The sequence below is a fragment of the Mauremys mutica genome, chromosome 6, assembly GCF_020497125.1.
Source record: "Mauremys mutica isolate MM-2020 ecotype Southern chromosome 6, ASM2049712v1, whole genome shotgun sequence".
NCBI classification, from domain to species: Eukaryota; Metazoa; Chordata; order Testudines; family Geoemydidae; genus Mauremys; species Mauremys mutica.
In genome coordinates, this window is record NC_059077.1 from 49999823 (window position 1) to 50012395 (window position 12573).

The following is a 12573-nucleotide window of genomic DNA, read 5'->3' on the forward strand; positions in this document are numbered from 1 at the left end:
TATTTTCCACATATTTGCTTTCTCATTTTTTAATTATTAGCTGGTTTTGCAAGGTCCCAACTTCCATATTTCAATGTTAAATCAGATTTGAAAAAAAGATCAGTCCATAATCTCATCCAATTTACAGCTATCAGTGATTTTGTCCCCGCCTCTCTTAGTAATACAACTAGTTTCTTTCTATTTCTTTTTTATTTGGATTCAGCAACATTTAAAAATAAATGTAAGGAAGCAGCAGGGTTTGGGGCACTGGGCTGGGAGTGAGGATGCCTGGAGTGAAATCCTGGCTCCGCTGAAATCAGTGGCAAAACCACCAACTCTCCTTGTTCTAATCCAAGTTTTTCAGCTTTGGCAAGTGCTTTAATCGCTTTGTGCCTTTGTTTCCCTCTCCCTTTTCTGTATTGTCTATTTAGATTGTAAGCTCTCCAGGACAGGCCCTATGTCTTACTATGTGTTTGTCCATATCTAGCTTGTTGAGGCCTCAATCTCACTTATGGTCTTTGTGTGCTACAAATAATTAAGAATAGTAATAATCTAAATAGTTTTAAGATATCATATACAAATATTTTACGTAGGTGGTGAAAAAATATATATGAATGTAAATGGTCAATGTCAGCTTAAAAATCATTTTTGTTTTTAAGTTGGCATCTGTATTACAGTAACATGTTGGGTTCTGATTCTGTGCACACTTAAGTTCCTGTGCTGCAGCTGATTGCTGGAGTGCTGCATGTTTAACTTTACTCACACAAATGGCTTATTGATCCCATTGGGACCACTCATGTGAGAAAAGTGATGTGTGTGTGTATGTGTGTAAATACTTGCAGGATTTGGGTCTTAAATGATCAACATTGCAAGAAATTTGAGAATTGAAATTACTTTTCACTTTATATCATTTGATTGTACTTTTCTCACTATCAATAATGAAAACAAAGTACCGGTAGCTGATTTCACTTTTATGGATTGTGTCTAGCTGTTCAGTTTCTGGTTCTGATGCACCAGCAGAGTGTTGAAATATCTGGATTGCAAAAATCAGCAGAACAAAAATGGGGAAGGTTCTGTGGCACTATCCCTCAATTTACCCCAGAGATGCGTTCCAGAGCTGTTATAGAAGCAAACCTCTGTGGACAGCCTTGGCTTCTGTGGATCACTTGAGATCTGCAAGGTTTGAGTTTGCTCCTTTTATCCTTCTCCTGCATGGGAGAGGGCAGTTCAGCCCCTAAATAGACAGACTGTAAACTCCTTCAGGCAGGGACTAGCTCTTGCTATGTATTTGTGGAATGCCCAATATAATGGCTTCTGAAAGATACAGTGGTATAAATATTTAATGAGTATTCTAGTCTATAACTGCAGTTTTATTTTCAAATTCTTTGAACTTCTGCCTTCATGGCTTTTTTTATGTCTGTGTACTTTCAGCTGTTTGCTTTCCAGTTTGGGATTCAGTGACTGTAGAATAAATGGGACCTCAGAGTACAACTAGCTTGAGACTTTATTCTCTCTCTAATCTCTTGTGAATAGTCAGTAGTTTGTGTCAAAAAAAATTGCTAGAAATGAGGGATGAACATTTTAACTAATCTAGCAGTTTTATCACTCTCTATGGATTACTTATCAGTCTGTCAGCACTAGCCTCCATGCAAAAGATAAATGAAACCAGTTTGTATCTTAATCAGATAATAGTGTTAACATTTTCTCTGTTTGTTAAATTGACAGTACAATGGCTCATTGAACCAGATAGTTTTATATTCAGGAAACACAAGAAGAGCTCTCTTCAGCATACTTGGTATATGCGTCTGTAAGAAGAAGGTTTACTTGCCTTAATCTAACCAAAGGCATATAGTCACTGTCATGACATTTTTATCTTACTGGGGCCATATGTACTCTAGAAAAACTTGATAGTGTTTTCTGAACTGCTGCATCTCTACTGATGATAGAAGGGGGGAAGCTGTAATGTAGATTGGATGAATGTTCTTACCACTCTGCTACCTAACACTTAGCTGAAGAAAAAGGATATAGATATGATTTTTTTATTTATTACACTTTTCTCTGTCTTAAGCTTGTTTTATGTAAGAAGATGCACAATACTCATTGCTTTTACCATGATGGCCAGTTACTATTAAAGCGATACAGCTAAATCCTGCCCTTTACTGCACTGGTTTACAGCAGGGGAAGGGACATAGAGAGTTTCTTTCATTTATCACACCCTCATTCAAAGAACATAGCAGAATCTCCCATAGCATTCAAAAGAACACTTAAAAAGAGACCGCCAGCTAGTGCTTTAGCTAATGCACTTCATCTCCAAGGAGCTGCAATATGCAGTTCAGGAGATATGTCTAGCACCCTGTCCTAGCTGATTAGCTCATTAGGTTGTCTGCTGCTCCTCTACTGTTTTCTGCTGTGTGACCTCCTCTGTCTGCCCTGAGGAACCCTTCCATAGCGGGTAGAATACCTGAAGGAAAGGAGGTACCTTGCTGTATCTCATCTCTACCTCACTGCACTTGTCAGGCTGGGATTACATAGTTCATGAAAAATATGGGTGAGAGTGATGATGCATCAGTGTAATCACATCGTATTTGCTATCTTGAAATCTTACAAATAAAATAGTTCATTATGCCTGTGACATTAACTTTCTGTAGAAATAAATTTCATTTCCTGTTAGTCTTTCTTGTAATCAGAATTCATTACATAACACGTGACAACAGAAAGTAAACTGTAAGATGCACCACATTTCATTGTGCTGAATAAACAATTTAATTAATCTGAATTCATTATATTCCAAGTAATTTACATGGCAAAAGCTTTTAAACTTACTAGATCTTTTCTCTCTAATCAAAGTTAAGAGGGCAGAAAGGTAGCATTTCCATTTATCTGTGCTACTATATTTTTACATCTTTGTCTAGTATCAGTGTGGCATGAATTCTTTATCCATTTGGCTTGGTGTGACTTACAAGTGATGAAAAACAGTTTCCTTTACACAAGTCTATCTTTGTTAATGCTGTCCGGCAAGTATGATATCCAGGGAATACAATGTCACTTGGCAGGTTACTGATAATGCAATCTAACTTCTAAAAATAAATAAAACTCATCTTGTCATCTGTTCTATATAACCTTAAATAGTAGTTTTGTACAACATAAAGGAAATTGTGTATTGTGAAGTGTACATTTACATTTAGGACAGGTTCACATGCCCAGTGCTAGACTAAACCTTCCTTTTCAACACATTTCCTGATGATCTTCTACTTACTAAAGACAGTGATTTTATGATAGTTTCATTGCTTGTTTACAGTAAGTTGCACTACTGAATTGACTAAGTAAAAGTTAAATCTAGACTGAAGAATTAATATAATGCTGTTCTCAATTGTTTCAAATAATTCCTTTAAAACATTTCTGAGCAGTTTTTAAGGATCTGATCCAGCAAAGCCTTCATGCACCTGAGTAATTCAGTCCATTAAACAAATGTTAAATAAAGCTACATCCCCTTTTCCCCCTATGACTGTTTTTATATTACCTGCCAGCTTCTCCTGATTAAGAGGGAGTAGAGTAGAGAGAAAACAAAGGAAAAGTGAGAATAGGATAGATAGGATGACCTACCCATCTTAAAGTCTTGTTTTCTTTGTGCAGTAAGATATGCTGTGCAGACTGAACCCTTCCTTGGCATGTAAATTTGCCAGTGTTTTCTGAAGCTCTGTTATTTTTATTTTTCCTTAAGCTGTAAAAGAGGACTGTTACTTAATAATGTCATGAAATACCAAAACAGTCTTGTGAATCCTTTAAGGATTCCAAGAGACTAGGCAGAGTCTACACTCTTTGCAGATATCCTTGGCTGACTCTACTATCCTTTTGGGCCATGCCTATGCACAGGTATGTCCTATGGATGCTCCCAGTAGTGGGTGCCTCTCATTTCCTAAGATGGCTCACATTTCCTTTGAGGTGACTTGATCACAGTCTATAAGTACCTACACCGGGAGCAAATATTTAATAATGGGCTCTTCAATCTATCAGAGAAAGGTATAACACGATCCAATGGCTAGAAGTTGAAGCTAGACAGAGAGCAGGCTGTATTTTAAAGAATCCTTATTGAGGTTGCAGGAACAAACCATCCCAATGTGTAGAAAGAATAGTAAATATGGCAGGTGACCAGCTTGGCTTAACAGTGAAATCCTTGCTGATCTTAAACACAAAAAAGAAGCTTACAAAAAGTGGAAAATTGGACAAATGACCAGGGAGAAGTATAAAAAATATTGCTCAGGCATGCAGGAGTGAAATCAGGAAAGCCAAATCACAATTGGAGTTGCAGCTAGCAAGAGATGTTAAGAGTAACAAGAAGGGTTTGTTCAGGTATGTTAGCAACAAGAAGAAAGTCAAGTAAAGTGTGGGCCCCTTACTGAATGAGGGAGGCAACCTAGTGACAGAGGATCTGGAAAAAGCTAATGTACTCAATGCTTTTTTTGCCTCTGTCTTCACAAACAAGGTCAGCTCCCACACTACTGCACTGGGCAGCACAGCATGGGGAGGAGATGACCATCCCTCTGTGGAGAAAGAAGTGGTTCAGGACTATTTAGAAAAGCCAAACGAGTACAAGTCCATGGGGCCGGATGCATAGCATCCGAGGATGCTAAAGAAGTTGGTGAATGTGATTGCAAAGCTGTTGGCCATAATCTTTGAAAACTCATGGCGATCGGGGGAAGTCCTGGATGAGTGGAAAAAGGCTAATGTAGTGCCCATCTTTAAAAAAGGGAAGAAGGAGGATCTGTGTAACTACAGGCCAGTCAGCCTCACCTCAGTCCTTGAAAAATCACGGAGCAGGTCATCAAGGAATCAATTCTGAAGCACTTAGAGGAGAGGAAAGTGATCAGGAACAGTCAGCATGAATTCACCAAGGGCAAGTCATGCCTGACTAACCTAATTGCCTTCTATGAGGAGATAACTGGCTCTGTGGATGAGGGGAAAGCAGTGGACGTGTTATTCCTTGACTTTAGCAAAACTTTTGATACGGTCTCCCATAGTATTCTTGCTGGCAAGTTAAAGAGGTATGGGCTGGATGAATGGACTATAAGCTGGATAGAAAGCTGGCTAGATCGTTGGACTCAACGGTAGTGATCAATGGCTCCATGTATAGTTGGCAGCCAGTATCAAGCGGAGTGCCCCAAGGGTCGGTCCTGGGGCCAGTTTTGTTTAATATCTTCATTAATGATCTGTAGGATGGCGTGGATTGAACCCTCAGCAAGTTTGCAGATGACACTAAACTGGGAGGAGTGGTAGATATGCTGGAGAGTAGGGATAGGATACAGAGGGACCTGGATAAATTAGAGGATTGGGCCAAAAGAAATCTGATGAGGTTCAACAAGGACAAGTGCCGAGTCCCATGCACTGCTACAGACTTAGGACCAAGTGGCTGGGCAGCAGTTCTGCAGAAAAGGACCTAGGGGTTACAGTGGATGAGAAGCTGGATATTAGTCAACAGTGTGCCCTTGTTGCCAAGAAGGCTAACGGCATTTTAGGCTGTATAAGTAGGGGCATTGCCAGCAGATCGAGGGACGTGATCATTCCCCTCTATTTGATATTGGTGAGGCCTCACCTGAAGTACTGAGTCCAGTTTTGGACCCCACACTACAAGAAGGATGTGAAAAAATTGGAAAGAGTCCAGCGGAGGGCAACAAAAATGATTAGGGGGCTGGAGCACATGACTAATGAGGAGAGCCAGAGGGAACTGGGTTTGTTTAGTCTGCAGAAGAGAAGAATGAGAGGAGGATTTGATAGCTGCTTTCAACTACCTGAAAGGGGGTTCCAAAGAGGATGGATCTAGACTGTTCTCAGTGGTAGCAGATGACAGAACAAGGAGTAATGGTCTCAAGTTGCAGTGGGGGAGGTTTTTCTTGTATATTAGGAAAAACTTTTTTATTAGGAGGGTGGTGAAGCACTGGAATGGGTTACCTAGGAGCTGGTGGAATCTCTTTCTTTAGAGAAGGTCAGGCTTGACAAAGCCCTGGCTGGGATGATTTAGTTGGGGATTGGTCCTGCTTTGAGCAGGGGGTTGGACTAGATGACCTCCTGAGGTCCCTTCCAACCCTGATATTCTGTGATGCTATGATTCTATGACAAATTCAGACTGAAAATAAGGCATACATTTTTAACAATGAGGGTAACTAACCACTAGAATAACTTACCCAGGTTCATGGTGGATTCTTCCTTACTGACAGTTTGTAAATCAAGGTTGAATGTTTTTCCTGAAAGACCTGCTGTAGGAATTATTTTGGGGAATTTCTATGGCCTGTGTTATGTAAGAGGTCAGACTAGATCACAATGGTCCCTTCTGGCCTTGGAATCTGTGAATCTATGAGAGTGGCAATGGCGCACTTTCCATCCTCCTCTCCAGGCTTCCAGAGATACAAATACCTTCCCAAGAGAAGCAATCCATCTTCTTCCCCAGAGAGTTACTATAGCAAACCCTCTTCCTGCTTCGGACCCTGGGAGTAAGATGACTCAGGTTTCCATTGAGGCTGTAGAGGTTTTGGCAGAACTGATCCATTCCTCCCTCAACATAGCAGAAACAGCCCATATTCCCTACTGCTAATCCCATGGCCCCCACCCAAGATGAGATATAGGAGGTGCCATTTCATCTTTCCCATACAAGAATCTCTGTTACAGATTGTGAACGCTGCATGGCCCAAACTGAAAAAAAAGGTCTATCAGCAAGGCTACATACGATCTGTATAAAATTCCATCAAGTTGTGTCCCCATATTTATTTTTCTTCCTAGAAATGGTCACATACTAAAAAGATCTTGACCTCAATGGCTGGAGCAGGGTACCCAGAGAATTATGTGGAACAAAAGATTGAAAATTCACCTAAGGAAGGGTTTTTTAATCTTCTTCCATACTTTTATGTGCTGCAATGGCATGTGTTGTTTCAGCCTGTATAGCCCTATCCATCACTGCCCCCTCTTGTACTCTCAGAAGAGGTCCCATAAGACTGGGAGAGCACTGGTAAGAAAAAGCTGATTTGTTTTAAGAACTCTCTTACAAAAGTATAAGCCTTCATCTATGATACTTCTTGAGACATCATTAGATTCTCTGCTAGATCTCTCCGGTGCAACACCCTTGCATGGAGACATATGTGGCTGTGGGCTCCAGATGCAGACCCAACTTCTGGGTAAAACTTTTTTGTGAGTTTCTAGAAAAAGCTCAGAAGGACCTGTCAGATCTGAATTAAATTTTGTCCCGCCAAACCTCATCTAGTGAGGAGGGAGGAAGCTTCAGGTAATTTCACCACAGTTGCAAATGCTAGCCATGCCAGAATTACCATTCTTTGCATCCTATAGAGGTCAGGATTCTCCACAGGACAACGAGCCCAACTATAAAATGAAATAGTTTACTTTAACATAAAAAAAACCTAATAATGTGTGCAGCAAAGAATCTTGTATTTTCCCATCATGTTCTGTATTGGAACATTGATATTAGTAAGAATTGTTCTACATTTTCAACCATTCCATTCTACAAAACCATTTCTATGTTTTCCATAGCATCTTCAACAGCAAAGAAACTCCACCACTGCCAAAATGCCCTATCCTGTAAATCTTTACTTATATGAGTCATCCCATTTGAAGTAATTGGGACTGTCTGCATGATTAAAGGACTACTTGCATTATTAAGGGTTTGTTGTAGAGGGTCCCTAGAGGGAAAACTCCTGGGATGGGCTTCTTCCCTTCTTATAGATCTGTAAAGCACCAAAGAAAATGGTGGTGCTATATTAAACCCGAAGTCTTTATTATTAATTTACATAATGGTCATTTGACTTGTTCATATTTCTGTTATCGTATGGCTGTTCTGGTTATTGCAATAGGTGGCAAATACTTTTCTAGATATTTCATCAGGTAGCATAATAAGAATAATGTTATAAGTGCCTTACAGAATTCTTTTCCTATAGCCTGCACTACATTAAAACTGCTTTTTGCTCAGCACCTGAGACATCTTGTTGCATCTTCCTGCAGTTAATTTCTTCTCTTCCTTAGGGAGCAGATTTTTAGTGTAGCATATACTCGTCTCTCTTGATACTGGTTTATCAGTGTGTAGATACTGTGGTGATGGATACCCTATATGCACCTAAGACAGTATAAAAATGAATAAGTTAGACAGATAAGCAAATGGTGCTTTGTGCCACTTGCCATATACTTACTCAAGAGGCTTATTTTTGTTGCCATTATGTTGTAATTTTCAACAGGAAAGTATTCAAGGATTGTAATTGTACAATATGCTGATGCCTATTAAGAGCACGTCTGGAGTTGATTGAAGCTGGGGTTGGGGTGTTTTTTTAGTTCCAGCAAAGTAACTCAGTTTTTCCTTTTGTCCCAGTTTAGACTTGGATCACTGAAGCTACAAAAAGTCTCAAGTCCAACTGAAGTCATTAAAGAGCTGATTTGCCACTGCCTAGACTGCATAGCAGACCTACATGCCAAAAAGGAGCACCTGCAAAAGGAAAATGAAAGGCTTCTAAGTGATTGGAATGACGTGCAAGGACTGTAGGTTGAAAAATGCATCAATAAGATATTCCGTATAAACTATGTGTCTGCAGTCTACCTATGCAACAAAGTGTAGGTTATACTGATGGACACTATATATTTAAGATATTTACAAAATGAAATGCACCTATTTCTTTTTTATTGATAGTGTTTTGGGCCCTAACGGCTTATAGGCTACACAGCTGTAGAGGCTTTTTCTTATTTCAAGGTGGCAGGCGACACCTCAGCTGCTAACATATAATGCTGATTGTAGCTTTATGTAGCCAGAAATATCGTCACTCTCCCTTTCCCCCTCCTGCAGAATCCAGTGTGCGTTTTCTTCTGCATAGGTCCCTTAATGATGACTGTCTTGATTTTGCCTGTCTTGATTTCTGTTTCAGTTGTGATTTACATTTTAAACTAGATTATTTCTGGGGCCACAGGGGGCAACAGGGAAAGAGGATGTAATTTGACAGTAATTAAAGCCAGCTATATTGTCAAAGTATCAGAAGGGTCATGAATGTTTTGCGGGGCAGCGGGGAGGAAGACACAAATTTAAAAAAAAAATAGCACAAGATCACATTATTTTAATTTTTTTTTTTAATTTTTATTTTTCAACAGAGTGCCAAATTTAGAAATATTCATGGAAGAAATTAAGTCAGTGATGTTCTGGGTAGGGTGACAAATGGTCACAGAGTTTGTCCTGAAAGTTTTGTCATGACAGATATACAGCTTCACTAGTAGTGTTTGACTACTTAATAGTTTAACGGTGTAGTAAACCATAACTTTTTATAATTAATGTGTTACACTGCATTAAATGCCATTTTGAGTTGTGTAGTGCTGTGGCACTTGTAACTGATAGTTCCACAACAAATTCACAGGAGGGGTTTCCCTCCAAAACAGTGATTATTACATCTTAACTTTAAACTATTTAAATACCTAGTCACAATTATATAGCATACAAAATGTGCTGAGCATCTCCAGTGAGGAGCTGGGTGCTCTCGATTCCCATCTAGTCAACTGCCTTCTACTTGCCAACAGCTAAGTGCAGGATTCAACTGTAAAGCAGTTTTCCTGTTTTAGAGGTACCATATAGATGGTGTCATTGCAAGGCTTCTTTTTTAAAAATTAATCAACAAATCTATCTAGTTTACGGTTGAATATGCTGAAAGCAATTGAGAAATTATAATGTAAAAGTTAGAACTGTTGCACTAAATAAAAATAAATAAATAAATAAAATATCCCCACCCTGAGTCATTAATTGGCAATATCCAAATATAGAGAAGAACGCTGTGGAAACCATTGCCATTAATTAGGAGCTGGACTGAACTGAGTTCTTGCCACCTAACTGCTTTTAACTACATAATAACTTTGGAATCTAGTTAACATTTGTTTTTTAAATATGAATTTGTTCAGTTTCCTTGTGTTTTAATGTACATAGAAAATTCAATAAGGATTATCTTGAATATCCTTTGTGCATGAGTATACACACACACGCGCGCGCACACACACACACACACTGGGATGGTGAGTTAAAATATCAAAACAGAATAGCCAGTGTTTTTGTTTTATACAGATTATATGTAACGTTGGTAAATATAGAGCAATAATAATACTAATAATCTTTAATAGCAAAATTTCCTAAATCCCCAAAAATAAAGATAAGTTTCTGTTTTGTATGTAGTGTGTGTTTTATACTAACCAAGTAAAATTAATATAGATGAGTTATAGTCAAGTAAGCTGTCAATTTATATTATGGACAAATGTAGTGACAGAAAATCTGAACCATAAAATTAGTGTTGGGTGTTTTAGTCTGTGAATAAATCACTTGAAAATGACTCATCAATATTAGCTTGTCAGCATTCAACACCACTGCTATAGAACAAAAAGGGAACAGGATGCAGCTAAAATGTAAGAAGGAGATTATGTAAATGCCAGACCCATTCTAAGGCACAGACAGCTTTATACATATGAGACTACATTTTCAGCCAGGCTTTGGGTACAAAAACCTCACATGTATAATTGCCACAAGTTCTTTAGTTCATGTTATCTCTGTCTCTCTCTTCAGAAATGGAAGAGGTTGAGAAATGGAGAGTTAATTCTTGATTTAGTTCACCAGTATTACTTGTCTACAAATGGCAACCATTACTAACACCAGTTGTTTTCAGTAGGTTGTGGTTGTGTTTTGACAACTATCATCCCAACTTGACATATTAAAAGTATCATGCTTCTATTGACTCCAAGATGGCTGCGATTATGGAACTTGAAAAGCATGTGCAAATAAGACTAATAAAAATGTCTATGGCCATTAACTTTATTCACTTGTGATTTCACTTTTTTTTATTACATTTAAAAGCTTTGTTTGAGATGAGTAGCTTATGTACAGGGGCCTGTGGAGATGTGACTTCTGTGAAACAAATCACATATAGGCACCAGTGTGTGACAAATTGCAATGAAAGTTGCATTTGTAGCTGGTGAAATACTGAAATGTAATCCTAGCCAACTTTGCTTAGTTCTCACATAATACAGGTGATGCGTACTAGAATGAAAAACGTCTTTGTTGATCTTATGCAGAGATATAGCCAGAAAACCCCACTCCGCAGCATACTGTATAATTTGTGACTCATGTTCCTAAACAGCAAAGCACAACTGCTTTCCAAGATGTATATTTTCATGTATTACAATGGATGGTGTATGATTTTTTTTAATTGCTGTAATTTGCAATCGTTACATTAATAAAATACAATAATTCCTAAACACAATAACTTAATAGGTTATATCTATACCAGAAGAATGTATCAATTTTTTATTTGTTTGGATTTCTAAAAAAAAAAAAAAAAGCGACAGGGCTAAAGGATAGTCACTTATCTATGAGCATTAAAGCCTAAAAAATGCACACAAAATTAACCAATAAAATAGTACAAACTTACCTTACCCACAATGTCCTTCCATGTCACAATAAATAAATAATCCAGAATCCTATGAAAACAACGAGAAGTCCGGTGGCACCTTAAAGACTAACAGATTTATTTGGGCATAAGGTGCCACCGGACTCCTCATTGTTTTTGTGGATACAGACTAACACGGCTACCCCTCTGATACTCTTATCTTATGTACATTCTCCCTGGCTCTGAGAGAACATGTAGGTCTTTCAGTATGCTCTGAAGATTAAGAGTTGGGTCCTGATCCTGAAGTGGAATTATATAGTATAGTTCCTCAAGGCCAAGTGGCAGCATCCAAATGACTTCAGTAGGATTTTATACAGGTGTAAGGGTCTGTACAATTAGAACTTTTTGCAGGATTGGGGCCTTTGGCTCTCGTCATATTAAGGGAAAAAGTGATTTCCAGAGTCAAGGGTCCTTCATTGAAATTGCATTGCATGCAACCCCCCTTTTGGTTAAATCAGAAGACTGCTACTAGTAAATTGAATAACTCAGATGATCTCAACTACTATGGTACCAAACAACATTAGTTTTTGTTGGCTAGTGTTGTTTTGATTTACCCTTTATTTGGTTACTAGTCCCATTGCGGGGATGAAGTCTTCTTTTTCGTCATTGAAGGATTTGATACACTTTGTCATATTTTCCACTTGCATATGAGGTTCATATATGTAAATGGAGATAATGGTTAATTTCAACCCTGTTGAAGTCAATGATATTACACCAAGGATTAATTTGGCTTGGTATTTTAAACCATCTTGCTTTTATGCCAAATTTTTATTTAATCAGGTCATCGGTTTAGGCAATCTGACATCACCCCATGAACTGGATAAAGATGTCACTGCTAGGGCTAGTGACTCTTTGTACTTTGCTTTAACATTTTTGTATATATTGTTTCATTAAGTGGTTAAAATTCCCATTTATAGATGGAAAGTCTCCTTGTAGTTGATTAGTACATATGATGTTTCTTTTAAGAATTGTTGAACCGATCTATATGGTAATGATTTTCAGCATCATTTGCATTTAAATTAGATGAATTATTTATCAACTATGAAACATATCCCAAAAGCATATCACAGCAGACTAAGTTAATACTTCATAAGATTTTCAATAGCTATTGAATAAAAACCCACAAATTTTTGAACAA

General features: G+C 38.2%; 1 protein-coding gene across 6 annotated transcripts in view; it reads left to right on the plus strand.

The window, feature by feature from the left end:
- XRCC4 (X-ray repair cross complementing 4) overlaps nt 1-12573 on the plus strand; it is a 283845-nt gene that overhangs the window by 135509 nt on the left and 135763 nt on the right. For 5 of the 6 annotated variants that reach the window (XM_045020686.1, XM_045020685.1, XM_045020687.1 and 2 more), the window contains one exon: nt 8342-8508. In XM_045020686.1, the coding sequence (XP_044876621.1) occupies nt 8342-8508 (167 nt within the window). The remainder of the gene's footprint in view (nt 1-8341; nt 8509-12573) is intronic. The other variant, XM_045020689.1, reaches the window with a different exon arrangement.